Source organism: Nomia melanderi, chromosome 9, assembly GCF_051020985.1.
Source record: "Nomia melanderi isolate GNS246 chromosome 9, iyNomMela1, whole genome shotgun sequence".
Lineage (NCBI taxonomy): Eukaryota > Metazoa > Arthropoda > Insecta > Hymenoptera > Halictidae > Nomia > Nomia melanderi.
The window spans coordinates 1,087,065-1,104,969 of NC_135007.1; the positions used below are offsets into that span (position 1 = coordinate 1,087,065).

At 33.1% G+C, this 17,905-nt stretch overlaps 2 protein-coding genes across 4 annotated transcripts; both read right to left on the reverse strand.

Annotated features, from left to right (window-relative positions):
* Positions 1 to 3,378: 3,378 nt before the first annotated feature.
* RpII140 (RNA polymerase II subunit RpII140) lies at positions 3,379 to 8,809 on the reverse strand. 2 transcript variants are annotated; one of them, XM_031986352.2, is made up of 5 exons: positions 8,667 to 8,809; positions 4,734 to 7,354; positions 4,312 to 4,654; positions 3,971 to 4,229; positions 3,379 to 3,897 (listed from the first exon to the last, which is right to left on the reverse strand). In XM_031986352.2, exons 2-5 carry the CDS (start codon positions 7,215 to 7,217, stop codon positions 3,612 to 3,614), a joined length of 3,372 nt encoding a protein of 1,123 aa, XP_031842212.1. In that variant the 5' UTR covers positions 7,218 to 7,354; positions 8,667 to 8,809; the 3' UTR covers positions 3,379 to 3,611. The 2 variants fall into 2 exon arrangements, with proteins under 2 accessions (XP_031842212.1, XP_031842211.1); XM_031986351.2 differs by lacking the exon at positions 8,667 to 8,809 and adding an exon at positions 7,557 to 8,148.
* A 205-nt stretch (positions 8,810 to 9,014) lies between these two features.
* Positions 9,015 to 16,531, reverse strand: Rsod (Related to Sod). Of its 2 annotated transcripts, XM_031986353.2 has the most exons (19): positions 16,021 to 16,531; positions 15,435 to 15,657; positions 15,173 to 15,338; positions 14,863 to 15,085; positions 14,489 to 14,768; positions 14,080 to 14,345; positions 13,815 to 13,998; positions 13,505 to 13,744; positions 13,338 to 13,428; positions 12,992 to 13,239; positions 12,716 to 12,890; positions 12,384 to 12,655; positions 11,747 to 11,858; positions 11,599 to 11,685; positions 10,647 to 10,781; positions 10,263 to 10,537; positions 10,061 to 10,185; positions 9,840 to 9,995; positions 9,015 to 9,758 (listed from the first exon to the last, which is right to left on the reverse strand). In XM_031986353.2, the coding sequence occupies exons 1-19, from the start codon at positions 16,046 to 16,048 to the stop codon at positions 9,664 to 9,666; spliced, it is 3,381 nt and encodes a 1,126-aa protein (XP_031842213.1). In that variant the 5' UTR covers positions 16,049 to 16,531; the 3' UTR covers positions 9,015 to 9,663. The 2 variants fall into 2 exon arrangements, with proteins under 2 accessions (XP_031842213.1, XP_031842214.1); XM_031986354.2 differs by lacking the exon at positions 16,021 to 16,531 and having other exon boundaries at positions 15,173 to 15,321; positions 15,435 to 15,605.
* Between the last annotated feature and the right edge of the window lie 1,374 nt (positions 16,532 to 17,905).

Consider the following 17,905-nt stretch of genomic DNA (forward strand, 5'->3'; position numbering starts at 1 on the left):
TCCACCTCGCCACATTGGTGACAGACCACCGTCGCTTCCTTTCCGATGTGACACAGGTAGACACCGAAGCAACAGTGCCCGGTGAATACCTGCATCACACGGTAGGTAAGCCTACTGAAGCTTTTTCTCTACCACTTATTGAGCTGTGGCAGAAGAGCCCCGGGGACCCGTTCGCCGGCGTGAGGGAGTAACACTCTACGCCATCTGACTTGAGCGAGTCGCCAGGCCCGAAGTTCGAAGCTCTCGACCATTTCCGGCTCCGGCGGGCGCATCGCCGCCTGCAACTCGGAGCAAATATCGTCCGCCAGAGCTAGCGCCGCAGTCCAGCACTTCCTGGCCCCTCGAATCTTCGGGATCCTGGGGGACCTCGAAGCCTGAGACTTGACGTTAAAGTCCCCCAGGACGAGCACCGGACGGGGTAGATAGTGGGAGACGCATATCCCTAACTCGTGCAGGTGCTCCTCCAACCTCTCCAGCGGCCACTTGGAAGATGCATAAACTACGGTTCCACCCTAGTCTACAGCTAGGTATCTCCGCCCGCGCTCGACCAGCGAGCACGGTGGGAACCCTGGTTTGCCACAGCAATATATCGCGGCGGAGCCGTCCAAGTCCCCCATCCAGTTTGAGTAATCGGGGACCTGATATAGCTCCGTCACGACGGTCAACTCCGTACTCCACTCCACTAGGACCTGCATAAGCAGATCATGTGCCGTGGCTGAACGTTTGAAGTGGACCTGTATAATTGGGCCCTCAAACCCCATTATTCGGCTGAGGTATATCCCCATATCTCCACTTCAAAGCCCGAGGTCCTGTCGTTGGTAGCTCTGCGGCCACCGACGTCTTACTAGCCGTTGGTAGCTCTGCGGCCACCGACACCTTACTAGCCGTGAAAGCACTAAGGCTCGTCGAGGCTGGGGCTGCTGGGGCGCTTGCCGGAGTCCCAGTCTTCCTCTTCGATTTTTGGCCTTTGGCTTTGGCGGCCCCTGGTCTGAATACACCAGGTGCGGTCGCACCTCCTCATTTTTCGGCAGCGTTAGGGGTCGCAGAGCCGACTCCAACCGTCGCTGTATCGGTCGTGCGCTTGTCGAAGGTGGTCGCACCGAGTTTGACGAGGGCGGCATCTGCACCTGCCCTACCAGCTCGAAGAACCTGACCATTTCGGCCTTCATCTCTGCCAGCTGACCCCGGAGAAGGTTGAGCTCCACCTCCAGGGCCCTAGTGGCAGCCGTCGCCGACCAACTGGTAATCACGGTGACCCCCGATCGCGCCTTAAGAACGGTATCCACAGGGCCCGTGTGAGGTTACTCCTAAGGCCCTTAGAGCCTTCTCTATCACCGCTGCGGACTCCATGACGGCAACCACGATGTCTGCCGTCGGTTGCAGGTGAAATTCCTCCTCTAGCTCCTGTCTGTCGGGGAGGCGGATGGAGAATCTTCTCGGCTGTGGAGGAGACAGGCCTCCACGTATTTACGTTTGGCCTCAATGAGGCCAACATAATCGCCGGACGTCGGTGCCCATCCTCTCTTCTTGCCACCCTTCTCCAATCCGCGGCTCGTCACGGACCAAGTCGATGACTTCGACTCGTCAGAGTCGGCTCGCGCATCCTCCTCGAAGTCGGGAGCAGGGATGGGCAGGTATATCCTCTCACTACGCATCGTACGGTACTGCACCGTCGTGTCGTCCACATCAGCGCCCTCGGCGCTGGTGACTGGGCCAGGAAAGGACACACTCTCTACCCTGCCGTCACCGATTACAATGGGGTTTCCGATCCCCGGTGAACTTGCGCGATCGAGACCGTGGTCTCGAATTCGCAATCCTCTCCAATGTTACGCTGAGTACTCCAGCAGTTCTCTCCCCCTCGCTCTTCACTTCGTCGTTTGTTTTGGTGATCAATGAATCGGGGTTGGTCGCTGGCGACTGATGCAACCTCCAGCCACGCCTGGCGCTCACTCTGAGCGCGTCCTCCTTACCGCGTGCCGCAGCTTGGGGCTAGGGATTTTTTGTCGGGGTTGTCATCCTCGTGAGCCGGCCAGTTATGGCAAGCTCCCCGTTCCAGTAAAACATAACCACTGGTTTACGGGTGTAATTGAGCTAGGGCACTCCGGGTTCGGAACTCGTACTGGACTGCCACGCGGCCCGGCCCCTGGAGAGCTCCCGCTTGCCATTCGCTCTTTAGTCCCCTGTACCGACGGGTGTCGGCGCGAAGTTACATGGAGCCCCACGTGAAGGTGGGGCAAGTGGTCTTGACCAGACGCAGCCCTTCGACTTCGCCGAATTTCCCCGCCCAATTTGACGCCGAAGCGTCTGCCTAGTGTAAGGAAATATCAGCTCCATTGTGGTTTTTGACTCAACCTGTAGATTCGTCCGAGAAGTATGGGGACCGTACAGGTGGAGTCCCCATATCATCAATGAACTGCCCTGGCATTGAGAAAGTCACACCCAGTCTCGTTCCCCCGCCTACCTCTCTACCCGTTTCAGACGCTGACCGTCTGAGATTATGTGAATAACCAACTGTAAACTACTCATGTAATGATGAAATTTGTATTTATTAAATGTATTTTTTACTTCTTGTTTCCTTTGAATACAGATTACACCGTAAATCATATAACATTAAATTATTTTACAATTTTAAAGTTTATTATATATGATAGTAATTAGTGTCAATACAAAATATCTAATATTAATTAAAAATACTTTGATATGTTATGTGTCATTATAGTTAGTTTCAGATTTTGTAAACGCAAAGCCATTTCAAATTACATTATACAATATTTTCATATCATTGTCATCAAACTCTATTTATTGTTATAGTTCTTATCAGTAGTCATAAAAAAATTAACGAAAATATTTGACTTATATATTATTATGGTACAAATTTGATAAATATTGATCAATTGAAATAAAGAATATAACAAATACATATTTAGCTATTTAGATCTTTTACTTCGAAATTTAGATAACATTTTATTTATTTCTTTAAGATGCGAAATTACATTTATTTATTCTTGAAAAGTTGCAATTTTGAAGAAAAAAATTTTTAAATTGAATCAAAATACTAAATGGTAAACAGTTTATCAACAGATATATATGAGAACATTTGCCACAATGCAGAATAAATTTTAATAAAACGTGAACTGAAGTTAAAACTTAAAAAGTATACAACTACGCTTGACTATAAGTCAAACGTTATACTGAACGGGTACATAACGATGTTCAATTACAATAAAAAAGTTATAAATAATAGTTAAAAGTTTATGTTTAGAATTACTATTAGTTTTTCGAAACATAAAAGCAAGTACGAAAAAATTATAACTGTAGTAATAAATTTCATATGATTTATCTTGCCATAATATTGTATTCAGAATTAATTAAATGAAATCATAATTTTTTGTTTTATATAGATACTTGAAGTTCATATGATGACCATTAGAAGATATGATACATAATGTAAAGTATATTTAAAATACACAAATTGTATTTAACATTCTTAGAACTTAAATCTATGCGAATAATTTAATCTATCTGTACAAAATTATTCCTTAAACTGTATTATGAGTTAAATTTCATCTGCTGTATATTACAAAAACAGCAAGGTACAAATACATCAATGTTTATGATACCATCAGTCGAGGCGCAATATTCATTGCCATAAGTTCTTGGAAAAGTAATTTTGCTGCATATGGCAACCTAACTTGAGAAATCTGTGTTTTGTTTTTACATCCTTTACATTCAAATGTGTTATTTCTTAAATTTGCTATTGCAATCAGGCCGCAGAAATTACATATGTGTATTCGATATGGATCTGAAACTTCGAATAAACGTTCTCTGAGAAATTGTGCAGCTCCATGAGAAATTTGACAATCACGCTCCATTTCACCAAAACGTAAACCTCCATCTCTATAAATAAATAATAAATTATATAATAAATATTATAATAAAAAATGAAAACAGTAGAATTAATTCAATTTACCTTGCTCTTCCTTCCATAGGTTGTCGAACTAAAATTTGAACAGGTCCACGTGCTCTGCTATGAATTTTGTCATCTACCATGTGTTTTAAACGTTGGTAATAAGTTGGTCCTAAAAATACTTGGGCATTAATTTTGCGGCCAGTATGACCATTATACATAACTTCGTTTCCTCTTAGTTGATATCCATATTCTTGCAAAAGTGTAGATATTTTTTGTACATTTACAGCATCATTAAATGGTGTAGCATCACCAATTTCACCTATTAAAAAAAAAATTATATTTTAAATACTGAGAATTTTTAAAATTTTTGGTAAATTATTAGTTATTTTATTAAAATGTACCTTTGTTAGCTGATACTTTTCCTTGGATACATTCAATTAAATGGCCAATAGTCATACGTGATGGGATAGCATGAGGATTAATTATAATATCTGGTGTGAGACCTTCACATGAAAATGGCATATCTTCTTGTCTATATTGAATTCCACAAGTTCCTTTTTGTCCATGACGTGAAGCAAACTTGTCACCAATTTGTGGAATTCTAACACTACGTACTCTTATTTTACAAAATTTATAACCTTCACTATTTAGAGTTAACATTACTTGATCCACTATACCAGTTTCACTGTTACGTAAGAAGGTAGATGCATCTCTTTTTGTAAAACGTTTTGTTGTACTATCCAACTAAAAAATTAGTTAAAATAAAAAGAATTGAAATATACTATCTAATATAAATTTTAAGTAATATTATAGTAATGTATACCTCATCATCTGCTTCTGGTAAAGTGATAGTTTTCCCTATAACTACATCATCTCCAGATACACGAATTCCAGGAGCAATAATCCCATCATCATCTAATTTGTCATATATAGCATTTCGCATTCCTTGACAGGTCTGGCGTGTGGGTTTTTCAAATTGTTCTTCTTGATCACCGATACGTTTAGACTCAGAATCTTTGTAAGATCTATAAAATACAGATCGGAAGAAACCTCTTTCAACAGCACTAGCATTTAAGATAACGCTGTCTTCTTGATTATAACCGGTATAACATAATATAGCAACAATGCTGTTAATTCCAGCTGGTAATTCACGAAACCTGAGATATTCCATGGACCTTGTTGTAACTAAGGGTTTGTGAGGGTAATACAACACATGAGCTAAAGTATCCATTCGTACATGAAAATTTGTGATGTATACTCCCATAGCTTGTTTACCCATAGCACTTTGATAAGTATTTCTTGGACTTTGATTATGATCAGGAAATGGAATAATTGAGGCACATACTCCTAAAATCATAGCTGGATGAATTTCACAATGTGTATATGTTGTACAATAAGCATACTCCTTTTCTTGTCTTAGGTCTTCAGGTGACATTGCAATCATAACAGTCTCTTCCTCTAAAGTATCAATATATTCTACTACCCCGCTACCTACTAATTCCTGCCAGCCATCATTATTGTAGTCTCTCTCCTTTAACATATCAATATGTCTCTTCTTTAATAATAGATTTTGTCCTTCAACAATTAATAATGGTCTACTAATCCTTCCTGCATCTGTATATATTCTAATTTCACGATCTCTAATATCTCTTATCATAGACACTTCTGACACAATAATGTCCATTTGTCGTCTTAATTTACGTAAAGTAGCCATTAATTGATCAGGATCTCTGTGAATACCAACCCAGCAACCATTTACAAATATTTTTGTTGCATCAGCTATCGCACTTGGCGCAATTTCTTCTAGATTTTCCATAGACCATTCCTCTAAGAATTCAAGAATTGGCGAAGGTTGAGACCCAACGCTAATGTAGGCCATTAAAGCCAAGTTTTTCACTAAACCAACAGCAGCACCTTCAGGTGTTTCAGCAGGGCATAACATACCCCATAATGTATTATGTAACTGACGTGGCTTAGCTAATTTACCATCTCTTCCTATCGGAGAATTTACTCTTCTTAAATGTGAAAGTGTAGATGCAAATGTCAATCTATTTAATACTTGAGACACACCAGCTCTAGCTTGATGAGCCTTTTTTTGATCACCCCAATTGCCTGTAGCAAGTGAATATCTTAGACCATCAGTTATAATTTTGGTTTTAATAGCAAGCTCAAGATTAAAATCTTTTCCTCTGTCTATAAATTTCTGTGCATATAATCGCACTTCTTTCATTAAGTTCTTAAACAAACCTCTAAATAAAAATGCTAATAATGGACCAGCTAAGTCCAATCGCTTGTTGCCATAATGATCTCGATCGTCTAACTCCCTTCTGCCAAGCGATGCTGATAACAACCTGTGTACCATATAACCAAGAAAATAAGCCTTTTTAGTTTCACAGAAATCACTTATACCAACATGTGGAAGCATTTCCTTCTGTAAAATTTCTCTAGCATATTTAATACGTTTCTCTTTTGTTACTCCAGGTCTTGCACCTCTGGTACCAATAAAATTTAATGCAACGTTTTGTTCTTGTATAACAAAAGCTTCATCTAAAGATGGCTTTACCATTTCCATCATTTCAGGATCATCAAAGTCATATATAATATGTTCGAGAATATCACGATCTGCTACAAATCCAAGTGCTCGAAAAACAATCATAATAGGAATTTCCTGTTTTATATATGGAATAATTGCAATAATACGTTGTCCTATAGCAGACTTTTTAATACTAGCTCCACTTTTGGCCATCATATTAATCCATAATGTGGATGTAGGACGAGAACTATGTTCCAAGCAAGATCGAATTTCAGATTTATATGCATATTTGCCATCCTTCATACTAAATACATAAACTGTGTTTGTTGCCATTTTTTCCTGAGCAATTAACACTTTTTCTGATCCATTAATGATAAAATAACCACCAGGATCTAATGGACATTCATTTAATTCAGTTAAATCACGATCGGATAAGCCAGCAAGCAAACAATATTTTGATCTCAACATAATTGGAATTTTTCCTATGAATGTTTTTTGATGTTGAGTTTCAATTGGGTCTTCGCCATCTTTTACAATGGTTTTTGTTATATCTACATATAATGGTGCAGAATAAGTTAAATTTCTAAGCCTAGCTTCATTAGGCATCATAGGAGATGGAGCACCATCTTTTTCCCAGTGGGTAGGCTTTGATAAATAGATTTGTTCAAATTTCAATAAATGTCTAACAGGATTTTCTATTTCACCCGAAGTATGTTGTGCTTCTGCTTGAAGATCAATTTGTGGTGAATCTTCTACAATTCTTTGAACAGACATTTCAATGAACTCATCAAAACTATCGAGCTGTTGTCGCACAAGACCCTTTTCATCAAAATAGGCATTAATGACAATCCAGCAGGCTTCTTGCCAAAGTTTTGATGAAATTTCCTCCGCATCTTCATCATCATATTGATCTATACAATGATAAAAGTATATACATATTAGAATTTTGAAGTTAAAAAAAATACGTCTGTATTAAATATCTTTGTATAAAAAAATGTACTGTTTAAAATTATAACATATAAACAAAAGATGTATTAAGGTTATGTTATAATATTATTACTTTCAATTTTCGTTATTACTATTCGTCAATGTAAATATTATTTTTGTACTTACCATCCTCTAAGGCATACATCGTTTTCTCATAAAAATTTTATGAGTGCACAAGTAATATTTTAATATCAAACTTTAACGCACCAAAAAATCTTTCATACGCATTCAAACGAATGTGATGCAAACTGAAATTCTAATACGTATGCATCACATTTAATAATTTTTCAGCGTAATTTTCTATTAACCATAGATTAGTTATATATTTTATAAATTAATAACTACTTTGATTTTTATAATCGTGTAACGTGAATTATATTTGGATTAATAAATAAAATAATACATCAGGGATGTCTAGTACCTAGCTGACTCCCCTTATACTAGTAACACTCGATCAACATTCCCCCACTACCTCTACTTTAGTACTGTCCAAGCTGTATATGCGAGCAGTTCTATATAGTGTTCAATGCACAGGTAAAAGTAAGTATGGAGAGGGTATTTTTTTCGTGACGAAAATGTCACTATGGAGCTTGTGAGCTCCCAGTTACTGAGACACCCCTGATAAACATTTTTTGAGGTTTTAATGTAACTTAATTTTCTTAATATGTATACAGTTTGATCTCTTGTGTCTCAAATATATTACAAAAAACAATATTTCCATCCATAGTACAATTTTTACGGTGACGATTACAGCGCCATCTGCACATGGTTGTTCCGTCAGTAATTGACATTTAAATTTTTACCTTCTGATCTAATTAAATTTCTTTGATTGTTAAATTGCTAATATCAAAATAATATGATAATATTACTGTGAATATAATATTATATAAAATACTCATGAACAAAAATAAATGATATTACTAAATTTGTATTACCAAACAAGGCATAATGAAGAGTTTATATCTAATGTTAATTTGTATCGTACAGTTGAAAGTACAAACAAGGGATTACCTGCAATACACAAGTATCTATCTATAAGTATGCTATTAAAATGTGCAGCAATTTCAAGCTTTATGCGATTAAAAATGACTTGTAATAATAATAATAATAATAATTTGGTAAAGATTAGTGAATATTTTACGAAAATACTTTTAATTATTGTTTTGTTAGTTTTTTGTGTGATTTTTCTGACACTCATATAAAAGTTTGTTCGTGGTAATGCAAATTTTAAATCACCATGCTCTTTGCCAGTTCGGTGAACAAGGAATTTTCAAGATCTCACGTAGATACGTGCTGCGTCACATCCCTTTGTTCTTTTTGCGTTGCGTCTAGTTCTTTTCACCTTGCTTACTCCCGTTCAACGCCAGTCCGCACCCTCTATATACACACCACACCAGCCGGACAATTATATGTTGGTGGATTATGGGGATAAGGGCATGTTTGGTGAATAATTGACCGAGTTGTTTTACACACAAAAATAAACTGTATTATACGATATGCATTTTTTAAGAGTATATGTACAGCGTTCTTTCCGCACGGGGATACCAAGCAGATAATGGGAGAGGCCAGCAGGTACATGCACCATTTCAAAACCGTACGCATACATACAAACGGGTGCGCACTTTGAATATTCATTATTACATTATATTTAGAAATATAGATTTATTTATTCCAGATGCAATTTTATCAAAATTTTACAAAGTATTTCTACTGCACATTATTCTAAATACGAAGTTTTTTTCATCCTTGAAATAAATTATGTTTTTGTAGTATATTTTCTTATTACATACTTATTATTACGGTACTATTTTATTCTGCAGTTAATATTATAATTATGAGATATGTGATCCCTTAGAAGGCGAACGCTAAAACAGCTACATGCTAGGCGAATGCCGAATCAAATATGATCCGTAATAAATTTTAAATTACGAGTGATCCGACATCCATCGGCAAAGGGTTAAGAATATAATCGTCCATTTAATGTCTTCTACAAATATTATTTTTATATAAAACTTATTATAGACATAACACATTATATTTTTTATTGCCATTACTAAATATTAAACCAATAATTTACTTAATATATTTTAAAAATATAATTTATTTATATAGAAATTATACTTATGTACAAATTTTGTTATATTAAGAAATGATTTTCAAGGCATAATAGTTTAAAATAAAATTAATATATCATAGCAAATTTCTGAAACAATGTTACATATATATATATAATTTACATTATATTGTTGCTTATAATAAATATAGTTACAATTAAAATCAGTTGTGGTATTGCTTGTGAACACATATTTGGGAGTAAGAAATTAGAACCTGAAAAGATTAAAATTATGTATTATTATTTTTATAGATAGATTTTTAGTATATACTTTATCTGTATTATGTAGTCTTTACTTTTATCATTTGGATCTCGACTCCCACATTGGCGATATCCTAAAGTTAATTTACGTTTTGTAGGAACATATCCTGGAATGTATAGACTTTGTGCATCTAATCGTCCAGTAGACATGAGTTTGTTAAAATCTTGTTCTAGTTTATTTGCAAGTGGCCCTGTATGTGTAGATATAAATCAGTCTAATTATTTTAGGTAAAGTATAAATAATTCTCTACATTACCTTTAAAATGTAATAAAAACTGAATGCATGCTCCATTATGTAAGATTTTAGTTTTCCTATTGTCGATAGATAACATCCATTCAGGAATTCCCATAACTTTCCGTACATCTTCCAAAAATTGAGCACTGAAATAAACAGTACATTATTAAACAACGTTTATAATATAATATAATATAATATAATATAATATATGAATACTAACACTACAAAACGTGGTGGTTTTCTTATATTTGCATATTTTACAATATCATGGTCAGGTTCAATATTAGCACAAGCAAATCTATTAGATCCAAAATTTTTATCAAAAATAACGATAGATCTTCCCACAGCAGATACTGAACCACCTAAGGGGAAGTTTGAATCTGTAAAAACTTGTCTTTCTAATCCTATATTAATAGGACCCAATCGGCCAGATATATCACCAAGATAACATCTTAATGGTAAATCAGGACCACATTCTTGTCTATATAGATCATCCTGTAAAATAAAATTAATATCATTTCACTGAATCAAAACATTTAATTATTTTATATTGATTAATATTATATATTAATATTATATCAGATATAATTCAAATTAATAATACATTTAAAGGATCAGCTAACTGAGTAAAGTAGGGATTCCACATATATCCGCCTGCCACACATCTAGTATCTTTTATTTGTACAGTTGCATCTACACCAACCGGATTTACATATATTGCCCAATTATGATTTTTTGTCTGTAACAAAGTATCATAAAATTAATTCTTTTAGTAAATATTTTAGATACAAAGAAAGTGTTCTTAAGACGTGCTGTATATATTTCTTGTATAATTGAAATAATGGGAAAGATTTCAAGGTTTTCTCTAATTTTTTACTTTTCTTTAAAAGAAACAGTATATTTTTTTATTCATAATATGATTATATTTGTTGAAATAAATTCAATGACCTACCATATCAAGTCATCATTGTTTATTAAATATAGTAAAATTATGAAAAATCAGAATGTCTAGCCAATATGTGTTACATATAAATTATGTGTTATATAATTTTTTTCTGTATTTTATTAATACCTTCAACAGGTGTTTAGAAAACTATTAACCTTATAATGGTGTCTTTAAGCAACTTTAAAGAGAACAGTTATATATTTAGAAGTCTAGTAATTTCAAGGACCATGTTTAGGTCTGTCATATTTAATCCAAAGAAAAAATTACACATTGTGTAAAAATTTGTGAAAAAATATTAAAACAATTTTAAATTAAACAGGTTGAAACAAATATCCATCTGCACATTTGTATGATATTTTGCGTTCATACTGACAACCATTGCTTGTCTCCTTTGTCATGATATAATCAAGAAGTGGCAAAAAACAGTGCATGCAATGCCAACAGTTATCTTCTTGTTATATACAGATATATTCAATCACTTTCCTGATAACATTTATATCTAATATCTACAGATGCAAACATACTTACCATTTAGATACTAATAAATCTGTTAAATTAGTTTAGATACTAATTAAATCTTAATAAATCTTAATTTAGTAGTATCACTTACAATATTACGGTCGTATTTACCAGGATGATGAAGTTTTACTTCAAGTATGGTTTCACTTTCACTACCATCTCGATGTACTAATTGTGTCTGCAATTATAAAGTAGGATAAATGACATAAATATTTTAACACTTTTCGAATTAACAGTACCATTTTTATATATCCATATGCAAATCCTTGTGGATGGTGAAAGGAAGCAATGGCTCGTAATTCACTAGCTTCAGATGGTGAATATCCCCTTTCTATAGAAGAGCATGCCCACCTAAACCAAAAGAGTATTGTAAAATATATAGGATGTTCTTTTAAAATCTGTTACATATTGTGCAAATAAACAATCACAGTTTGCTTACTTAAAATATTTATACTCGTTTGTGCTGAACAAGAAATCAAAATAATGTTAATAAACTTTCAAAATAGAAAATTAAAAATGAATGCAAGCCAGTGTAATATTTACAAAGACAATAAATATGTATGTGTTGGTAGATTAAACATGATGTAAATACTTGTATAATAAAAGCAACAATAAATACATATTGTTTTTTTAAATTGACTAACTCAATTTTTGAACAATTATTTAATTTACTATATAGTTTTTTAAAAATGATATTACTTGTACTTTATTCACACACAAAAATGGAATCTTGGACAAAATTTATATACTAAAATATAAAGTACAAATATAACAATGAGCAAATTATAATATCTATTTCCTTACTTACAATTAATATCATTGATTAGTAATATTTAATAATCAGTAAACCTAATTCTTGCAATAAATCATAATTACCTTAAATTTTTTTCTTTTTTGTGAATTACTATGCTTCTACCTAATACACTTCTTAATCCAAATAAAGGAAGCATTGTATCATTAAAAGCTGATGTATATCTTTTCCTGTTTTCTAAAGTTCCAAATTTGCCACTAAGATCACCCATTTCGTATTGATCAGTTGTACCTTCTCCAGAAAGTGGTGTACTATTTACATTGACACCAAATGGATTCCAGTGTCCATATAAAGATGTACCTTCGCATGGAAACTCTAAATCTGGTTCTACTGGAGTCTAAAATATGAAAATTATATTAATATTAAAAAATGAAAAGTTTAATTTTATTATATTTACCATGTGTACATGATATCCACTCATTTTTCCATTTAAACCATCAAGAATTATTTCTCCATTTGTAACATCATATTCGGTTTGTTGTATAAATTCCAATTTCCCTCTTAATGAAATGTTTTCTCCATTTCCAAACCAATCTTTTACCACACCTTTGCGACGGTGTACTTTACTAATTCTAAATAAAAAATGTACTATTAATTTATACTAATAGTACTAATATTGTTTAATGAAAATAATTTTAATACTTTAAAACTTAATTACATTATACGCACATACATTGAACATGCTAATCTTTCTCCTCTTGCACGTGGTCCATTATCATCATATATTACCAAACTTTTTCCTATTATACTATTAGGTCCAGATAAAGATAACAGTGTATCCGTAAATAGTTTTCGAGTTAAAGTAGATGCATAAAGTTTTCTACCAGCAATATCAATTGTACCGTGTCTTGTTAAATCTCCGACTCTACATGTTACTTCAGCTGATGAACAATATTCGGAATGCTTTGAATCCCACTCTACCTAATGATTTAAACATAAAATATTAAAAAAATGAAGTTTCATTAAGTATCACGAATCACATACTTAACAATTTATAATTATATAATATATAATCATACTTTATAAGGATTGTAAGGGTCTCCTGTACTTAAGCATCTACCTGTCCAATTATAGTAATCTTTTCCTGGTGGGTTATCATGAAGCATCCATCTAAATGTTTATGAAATTTTAAATATTTCTATGTAATTTTTATAAATACTATTTTAAATGTGGTTAAACACTGTACCTATGTGATGCTGAGTTGTTTAATGCGTTACCATCTGCATGTACTAAATATTCAATTATGATAGTCGTATCCATTTGAGGATTATTTTGTGACTGGCGAAAAGTTATTCTTCCAACAATGGGATACCTGTATATTGCTTGTGCTGTTATCATTGGCACTTGTCCACTATTATCCGGTAAATGGGGACTTAGTATACCACATAGCCAAGGTATTGTACTCATATTATCAGTTTCATTATACCTAATAAGAAGATATATTTATAATTTTATAAAGAGAAATGAAAAATAAAAACTATGGAAAATATTGTTACTTGTGAAGAACAAGACCTCGATGAATTACACTGTGAATTCCAGAAAGTGGAAGATATGTGTCCCAATAAATACCACTAAGTTTGGCACTTCCCGATAAAATGTCATAATGATATGATCCTTCTTTTCGACCTTGAAGTTTCCCCGAAAGGTCACCGATAGCATATTGATCTTGAGTTCCAAATCCTAAAGTACGTACTTATTTAATTTCACTCTATACTTCTTATACAAACTGAATTATTTAAGTTTAATTCGATATATACTAACCTGCTGGTGGAACTGTTGCTTCATCAATTTTGCCTGGATTGTATATTTTTCCGGTTGTTTTACATATTTCAGTAGTGTCACTTACTGTTTTTGCTGTTTCTGCAGGCAATTCATGAATTTTATATGATTTTATCTTAGTAGCATACCGTAATCTTGTTTCTAAGTCATTGACAGGTGTTAAGGATACATTAACCCATGTTGGCTCAAATGGAGTTCCTTGAGTCAGTGTCACTTCTCCTTTTATACCATGAGAACTAATTAAAGTTCTAAATATATAAAGGATGAAAAGCCAAGTATAAGTAAACAATATTACAAAGTTTCTATGCCTTATAAAGTAGAGTATTACAGAATTGTATTTTAATATAAATAAAAAATAGTAGATAATTAAAATAATTTTGTAATATCTTACTTGGTAGAAATAGTTTTCCAACGATTGATCTTGGTACACACTAAAAAGGAATCATCGTGCGTTGGATGAAAGATTACTAAGTATATGAGGCGATGAGGACCAAGTAAATCAGCAGGTAGGAGAGACAGTTCTGAATCTCTATATAAAGTTTTATACCTTTTATGATGATTAGTAGCTACTTTTATCTTGCCTAAACGCATATCAATATCACCAATAGCTTTCCCATTTCCAGCATTATCGGGGTCAAAAACAGTTTGTAGAATATTGCAACTTGACTTATCTGTAATGTAAACATAAATTGAGTAAAATTTTAATTTATTTAAAGCTGATTAATATAAATTCATAAACTAAATATATTTCATTAAAATATTGACCTTTTCCAAGGTCAAAAATATCAGTTACATAAATTTTCCAATAATGTTCTGTGTAGTCCACACTTTGTAGTTTTTGTTTATTAACATGATATAAGTCTGCATAAATTATTGTATCTGTAGTATTATCTCTAGCATGACCACCTAGCCACCGAAACCAAACAGTTCCAGCTATAGGTCCATAAAAATGTGCCTCTGCAAATTTTTCTATATTTTTTTCCAGTACCTAAGGATTATTAATATAAACATATCGACTGTATAATGCATAAATAAAAAAATTAATAACATTTATTTCTTTTATTTAGAAAATTACCGTAATTGAAGTACAAATTGTCCTAGCTGAGTATGTATCCTTCAGTATCAAACCCTTGCCCCATAAACCCATTTCTCCTGTCAAACTTATGCCAGAAACTTCCACTGTTCCTGTTTCGTTTCCAGGAAAATCCAGTGGTCCAATTAATTCTGTAAAGTCGATGATACTACGGAGTTCACAGAATTATTTTCAAATAATATGTTATTATATTACTTTATTTTTTTACTTCCGAAAAGCGTATTCAAAAATTGAAGATTCGTACCTTTTTCCAAGATATTGTTCATCACATCTATTATTTATAGATGTATAATCAACGGGAAATTGAGTAACTGACCAATACCATTGTTGATCCGGGTATTGTAAAGTAGGTTGGAGAGAAAATCGAACTTTAACGGATGTTTCCGTAGCTTTTTCGAATCGAATTTCTCCATGTAGTCCGCCAGACGAAATATATGCCGCGAGACGTAATGAATGTGTAACAGTAACTATATCGAAGTAAGTTAATATTATAAATAAATCGTAGTTTTATGTACCTATATCATTAATAAATGTACAAACTATAATAAAATAACAATTATAAAATCTGTAATAATAAAATATTTCCATTCAATTCCTGTAAGCTTATATCAATGTTCAAATGAAAAGCGTATATAAAAATTCAATTTAATCGTAATTTAAATGTAGAAATTGCGTTATAAAAAGATTATGTAAGAACTAAGATGAATTTGTAAATATCGGATAACCATATTAAAACAATTACTTCTTTTATCCGCTACTGTTATCTTTGACAGCTTTTAAATGTTATTTTAGATTTTCAGAATAATTTGATTATATGGAATTTTACTTACAGCAACTTATTAAGATAAACCACCACATATTGTTAAGAATTAATAACCTTTAAAACATTCTTTTTGAAATCATGGACCAGAATTCTAACTTGTAGCTTTAACCCATCCTGTGTAAAGCTGTTACTTTAGAATGAAACCGACCAAGGTAACGCGACTTGTACTTTCTCATTTCTTCGAACGATTGTGGTGGGAGTGTAGTGAAATAAGAGACCAATGACCTTCACGTTCAAGAAAAGGGAAGTGTTAAACTTTATGTATTAATAGATTTCATCAACATTTGATATTTTAAAAATAATAGTGTTATGATCATTTTTCGACATTCGTTTCTTTCAAAGTTTTCTTTCTAATCGCGATAGTAAAAAGTAATAATAATAAGAACAAAATAAATAAATGCCTTAATTTTCCAGGGTATGTATGTTAAAAAGATAACTTCATCAATTTTTCCAACAAAGTATATTAATTGATTTCTCAGAATTGATTTCAGATTCACATTTCACATTTAAAATGATCCTACATTTGTAATTATGTCTGGAGTTATAATCAGAACTTTAAAAGGTCTGAGAGTTTTAAATAAGAAGTTATAAAAGTTAAAAAAGAATAAATCATCAATTTATAGAAGCAAAAAACTACAACGTGTATGTATTTCATTAATATTCAAAAAGATTTCTTTATATTTACATTGATTTTTGATGAAGTATCCTGGATTATATTTTGTACGATGTAATAGTGTTACATTATGTGTGTATTGTATAAGACTTTATTTTCTTTAAACGCTTTCGGATCTCCTGATAATCAAAAATAAACATGTATAATCTGAACAGTAAATGTTATAATTTGAACTAAGATATATGAAAAATACTAAATATAAAAGAAGGCATTTGTTTAAAGCTTTTGCTTGTTGAATTTAAGTTTATCTTAGCTTTCACGAAATCAAGCGAAATGATTAAATAAATATTATTATTTATTATTTATTATACATAGTCGTTCCCTTTCGGGTTAAGAGGAAGAATAAATATTATATTACGCTAAATTTGTTAAGTAACAATAGAAAAGAAGGAAAAATAAATGTGCAAGATCCTGAAATTGTTGGGATCCTGATGGTCGGAACGGGTCGGAAAGACATCGGGTTGGAAGAATGTTTGGGACTTCCACAGAAAACCAAAACTCTACTCATCAAAAATTCAACACCACGGTCGTACTCACCAAAGTCTATCTGAACGTTTTCAAGAACCCGTTCTAATCCTAAAAAGATGTCTCGTTCCGGTCCCACCTGATATTTTCGGGTTCTCGCACACGTCCACAAATTGCTATTTTGGTGATTTTGAAATTATTAAAAATTATTATGAAAATTGTTTTCACAAAAGAATTTTCATGCTCATATCATCATATTGTTCATGAACTTCAGTTTTTATTTTAACCTTAAAGATTTTTTTGTTTCAAGTCTTTTTCATAGTACAAAAGTACTGTAAATATTTTTATTTTCCAACGTGAAGTCTAGATTAAAATCTTAAATATTAAAAAGAAATCAACATATTCTCTGATTTTCCGCCGTAAACTTCATATTTTTTTAGTTCGTGGAAGTTTTAAATAGTAAGCAGGGCAAGTCGATAAAAGTATATAGAGATTCAGGTTGAAAGTAAATGCGTTGCTCACGTGATCGATGACTTGTCAAATAAACTTGGAAAATATCCTTTATACCTACTTACTATAAACGATATGATACAGGGCGTTGCTATTAAATGAGAGTGATGGATTATCTTACAAAAAAATTGATGAAAATTATGAAAACAATGTTGATATCAAAATTGTTTAATATAAAGTAACATATTACCTAGTATAAACTATTTTTGTCTTGGTGTGCCAATAGAAAAGATTTGAAGGTGAA